At 43.2% G+C, this 6,072-nt stretch overlaps 1 protein-coding gene across 1 annotated transcript; it reads right to left on the reverse strand.

Annotated features, from left to right (window-relative positions):
• Window positions 1–2,566: 2,566 nt before the first annotated feature.
• Window positions 2,567–3,235, reverse strand: LOC135088814 (loricrin-like). The gene has a single exon (XM_063983877.1). The coding sequence runs from the start codon at window positions 3,233–3,235 to the stop codon at window positions 2,567–2,569; it is 669 nt and encodes a 222-aa protein (XP_063839947.1).
• Window positions 3,236–6,072: the final 2,837 nt, after the last annotated feature.

The following is a 6,072-nucleotide window of genomic DNA, read 5'->3' on the forward strand; positions in this document are numbered from 1 at the left end:
ATATTAAGCATGTTTTCATAGAGTGGGAAAAGATCTTTGACTAAGATCTCTGTGACGATCTCTGTGACTAAGTAGGAATGTGTAGAAGAAACGTCCATGAAGGTGTTCCAAGATAATATCAATGAAATAAAACCAATGAAAAAAAAAAATATATATATAAGGGATAACTTAATTGGTTCCAGTGAATCAGAAAGATGGTGTAATAATTGAAAATTCCACTAATATGGAACACAAAATTCTTAAATTTGGTGGTTAATGACATGGCGAAAATAGACCTCAAGGTGAACCTCATTAAAAGATCGAGGAACTACAGTGAGAAGAAAACAAAAGAAACTACGCTCAAGATGAAGTAGAAGAGTATTGTTGAATGATATGAAATACATAAATATCTACAGATGGAGATATGAGCACTACAAACATTCAGAAAGGCACTATATGAATACGCAATGATAAGTCAGAGAAATACAAATATGAATGGAAGTGTAAACAAGTGACTGTAACATGACAATGGACATTTGAGAAGAGTTATGTCATCTTTCCTTGTAGATAGAACTCTGTAGCAATGTTAAGCATGGGTCATGAACGTAGCCTTGATCACAACTGAAAGTATCACTCAAGAAACACTCGGTGTAACATGAAGAGGCAAGGATAGACCATAATGCATAACGAAATCATATTATTTCGTGGGCAGTAAAGTTGACAACAGATGAACAGTTTCGTGGACATAATAATTACCTCAGTGTTCAGTAAAAATGTATTAGCAGGCCTTGGTCCTGCAGGAAAACGGAAAAGGCTCTCTCTCTCTCTCTCTCTCTCTCTCTCTCTCTCTCTCTCTCTCTCTCTCTCTCTCTCTCTCTCTCTCTCTCTCTCTCTCTCTCTCTCTCTCTCTCTCTCTCTCTCTCTCTGTGTGTGTGTGTGTGTGTGTGTGTGTGTGTGTTTCGGAAACCTTAACCGTGATGTTACAAGAATGAACATAAATGAACAATTCTTAAAACTATCCAAAATTTGTAGACATCACTTCACAAAGGAGTTGCAAGAGACGAGTACTGACCTCAATAGGTAAAGTCTAGTCTACGGTGATCTAAAAAAAATAAGTAAGACCAAAACTAAAGCAATATTTGGTATCAGTGCCAAAAAACGATGCATTAACGATGAGGAAGAAATTATTTTTGTCGAAAATTTAAACCAAATAAAGCTAACGATATCACAGAAGAATATGAATACTTAGCTTAGTAGAGATTATTGTATTCTGAAAGGTTTTCCCTTTTCACGTCTAAAGCACAGTCCACAATGGGTGAGAGAGAGAAATGAGACTGAAGAAGTTATAGTCACAGCGTTTTGTCATCATCATGATAATTATCATCATCATTACATACATATACAGCTTTTTTACAGCAGTGTTGCGTGAGTAATGCCCTCAACTCAACTCCGGTCTACGCTCCTTCTTTAAAAACTACAATTTCAGTGAAGGCTTTTGCTTCACCTAAAAATATGAAAGTAAGACATGTACATATTAGCCCCACAAACTTCACTAAGCAAGGACAATAATCATCCCGTCTAAGAACACTGCCTTGTTCTCAACGTATATGACCATAACACGCAAAATATGCTAATGTAAATATTTACGAGTGCACCGCTAAGTCAGTAATGCCAGTGTGTGATTTGCATGACTAGCATACCGGGAGGCACCTCCGTGGACCAAGGCATCGCTAGAGGCGCCCGCCGCTGGTCCTGGCACCCGCACACCACCCAACAAACCCACCTACCTCACTGGCACAACATAGAGCCATTTGTTTTCATCCGGGGACAAAAATCCACACATAGCTAAAAGTCTGTTCCTAATGTGTTGTCGTGCACGCAGGCAGCCACCAGCCCACCTGCCCCACACACCCTCCCCTGTGTGACGCCCTGACACACCCTGCTCAGGTCCGCCACCTCTTACCAAAGAATGTTTTGGCAAAAAAAGAACAAAAGAAAAAAAGAAAAGTGCTTCTGAGTCTTGACACTGCGCAGGAAGTCCAAGGAATATCACATCTGTACCACCACCACTACCATTGCCATCACCATCACAAACGCAACCACCATCACCACCATTACCACCACCACCATTATCCATTCATTCCTATCGTCAAAACAACCACAACCTCACAAGCAACACCACTACCACTACCACTACCACACCTTCAGGCTTCCATCCATCCATCCAGCCAGCCATCCATCAAACTTCAGACATAACCACTATCATTACCATCATCATCACTAACGCAACCACAATGACTGCCACCACCATCATCCCGTCATTCCTATGCCCAAAACAACCACAACCTCACAAGCATCACCACCACCACCACCACCACCACCACCACCTTTACCCTTCCAACCAGTCATCCATCCACCAAGCTCCGGACCTTTGCGTGTAGCGGGAGGGGGTGGGGGGAGGGGCAGGAGCAGCGAGGAGGGAGACAGGTGCGGGCTGTAGCTGGTGGGGTGTGCCAGTTTAATGCGGCGGTAATTAGCGTGCCTGGTGGAGCCAAGGCCACTAATCAACGGCCCCAGCTGGTCTACATTATCGATGTCGCGTGGACCCACACCACCACCACCACCACACTACCACCACCACCACTACCACTGTCACTGTCACTGTGAGCACAACTACCACCACCACCGCCAGCGTCACTGTCATTATAAACACAGCCACCACCAACACCACCACTACCACCGCCTCTGTCACTGTCACTGTCACTGCAAGCACTACCACCAACACCATTACCGTCAATATCACTGAAAACACAACTGCTCGTATTTCCAACCTTACACCACCACAATCAGTACCAATGTCACTGCAAGTACAACCACTTCCTCCACCATTACCAATGTCACTGCAATCACAACCAACACCACCACCACCAGTACTGAGGTTATTGCAATCACAAACAACACCATAACCACAATTATTACTGTTAATGCAACCACATCCAACACCAACACCATCACCACCTCCGCCACAAACATCATCACCTTCATTGTTATCTACACAACCACGACCGCTGTCAACAACACCACTGTCGCTGCAAAAACAATCTAAACCCCCACCACCTCTGTAATCACAACCACTTACATTACCAACACCATCACCACTTCCCTCACCATTACTACCACAACGAACACCGCCATCACCATCATCTCTGCAACCATGACCACCACACATCACCATTACCATCACTGCCACATCCATCACCAGTTCCAACACTGCCACCAACCTTTTCTTTTCCTATCACCTTCTTAGTAGTCCTAGGTCAGGTCACCTCGTGAGAAACGCAATATCTGTTGTGGCCTGTGTACCCATGTAACTCTATGTAACACTTGTAGCTATGAAGACAACATCAAACATCCAACCTGGCGCAATCATCAGTCATTATTACTGTCACTAGTACCACCAGCAGGACTACCAGTATTAATACAGACAACGAATGATACAGTCATCATCACAACCTACTCCATCACCACAATCACCACCACTACCACACACCATTACCACCTCGTATACTCTTTTTCATTAATTCATTCACACACACACACACACACACACACACACACACACACACACACACACACACACACGATTATGGATTTCTTTATATCAAGCTCTGAACAAAGTAAATACTCCTACATACATACACAGATGCAATACATATACAGACATTCACTTGTCATTCTCATTACAAGAGAGAGAGAGAGAGAGAGAGAGAGAGAGAGAGAGAGAGAGAGAGAGAGAGAGAGAGAGAGAGAGAGAGAGAGAGAGAGAGAGAGAGAGAGAGAGAGAGAGAGAGAGAGAGAGAGAGAAACACCACATAGGATGTTCATTACCTATTAAAAAATTTCAATAACTTTCGTAACGAAAGTCAGTGAAAATGAAGCACTGATTTTATTAACGCATATCACTGCTTATTAATGGTCGATGGGTGCAGTGAACATTCATCAGTCACACGAGAGAGAGAGAGAGAGAGAGAGAGAGAGAGAGAGAGAGAGAGAGAGAGAGAGAGAGAGAGAGAGAGAGAGAGAGAGAGAGAGAGAGAGAGAGAGAGAGAGAGAGAGAGAGAGAGTGACAACGAGGATAAATCAAAACGTATTACACCTAATGAACGTGTAGTTTGTCACGCTGGACGCCGTAATTGCACGAATATTCATTAATGCATTTACGAGAATTGCAGGTTCATATATCACGCAGGTACTTCAGGAGTGGTCAGGTGCGTGGTACAAATTTCATGAAGGAGAGCAATAAAGGGAAATACTCATAATATCAAATCATCACTACCCTTCCTCCTCCTCCTCCTCCTCCTCCTCCTCCTCCTCCTCCTCCTCCTCCTCTCTCCTGCAACTCCTCCTCCTGTTCGTTATCACCACAGTAATCCCGTCAACCATTCTGCGCTCAGTGGCGGGAAAATACTCGCAGCTGGACCTCAATAGGGACATTTATGGCCAGATACTCGAGGCACAACAAGAGGAGGCGCAGATAGGGACGCCTTCCCCCAACACAACTTCCTCACACCGACACCACCTCTCCCTGAACCATCCCTCCCTTCGCCCCAGCCCTCGCTACTCCCTCACTCCGCTGCGTCCCCAACTCTTCCTTCTCCTGCCGCCTCCCTATCACTCCTTCGCTCCACCACCTTCACCGCAAGGCAAGTTGTGCATGTTTTATTTCACTCAGCATGACTTTCTTCACCGCAGTGCCGCCTTCAGAAGGGACAACAGCAGGTGAACTCAGACGTCTGGCTTCTCTTTTTCTGTGCTCGACCTAGATACTTCTTATTACCTTGTATTTCCTACTACTGCTCATGCTGCTGTTACTATAACTTCTACTGCTATTGCTGCTAGCACTATTATACAGTACCACTACTACTACTACTACTACTACAACTACTACTACTACTACTATTACTACTACTACTACTACTACTACTGCTGCTACTACTACTACTACTACTACTACTACTACTACTACTACTACTATTACTACTGCTACTGTTACTACAAGTACTACTGCTGCTACTACTACTACATGGTAATGATAATAATAATAATGATAATAATAATAATAATAATAACAATAATAATAATAATATTCATAATTTCAACAATAATAATGTACCTGGGAGTGTAAACAGTGAAGTACAGCTACACGAGTCAAATTATTCACGTGTAATCAAATTAGTTTGGCCAGAGGTAACGTACTGCATTTTCTACGTGATTTAATTCCGTGTTTACTTTGCAGTCATCAATATTCATCGCCGCTGTAGCTATGAATGCAACTGAAACAACAAAAACGTTCACAATAGTGTTTTTTTCTCGCTCTTCAAATAAGTGATGATAGTTCCGTAGCGGTGACACACACACACACACACACACACACACACACACACACACACACACACACACACACACACACACAGCTAATGGTACCTGCCATCTCCGTAATGACTGCAGGCATCAGTCTGTGTTTCGGGAATGCTGTATTGTGTTCTTTTAGTGTGCAGTGTAGTATATATACTGCGGTGTGGTGTCCTTGTACTTGTGTTGTACTGAGTGGTCTTACGGTGTGTTGTGTTGTGTTATGTGTCATTCTATTCAGATGTGCTATGCTGTGTTACTCATCTCAATATAGTTCCTTTTGCTTTATATGTTATGTGTAGGTTGTATTGTATTATATAGAGGCGCTGTTGTGGGTTGTGTTATGTTGTGTTATGTGCAGTTGTATCCAGTGGTGCTATGCTGTTATTCATTCTAACATAGTTACTTTTATCTTACTCTGTTCTGTGTAGTTCGTGTTGCATTGTGCTGCATAGCATTTCGTCACACTAGTGCAGTACAAAAAAGGTGCAGTAATAACCCAGCGTCCACGAATGTAATACTCAAATACAGTATTACAACTAATGAGACTTGGCGTGTGCAGGAAACACTGTGAACTTGTGGGGCTGAAATATTGTTCTCCGCATGTATGAATTGACCAAATGAAGAAAGGACATGCAGAGCTGATGAGAGAGAGAGAGAGAGAGAGAGAGAGAGAGAGAG

Source organism: Scylla paramamosain, chromosome 3 (genome assembly GCF_035594125.1).
Source record: "Scylla paramamosain isolate STU-SP2022 chromosome 3, ASM3559412v1, whole genome shotgun sequence".
NCBI classification, from domain to species: domain Eukaryota; kingdom Metazoa; phylum Arthropoda; class Malacostraca; order Decapoda; family Portunidae; genus Scylla; species Scylla paramamosain.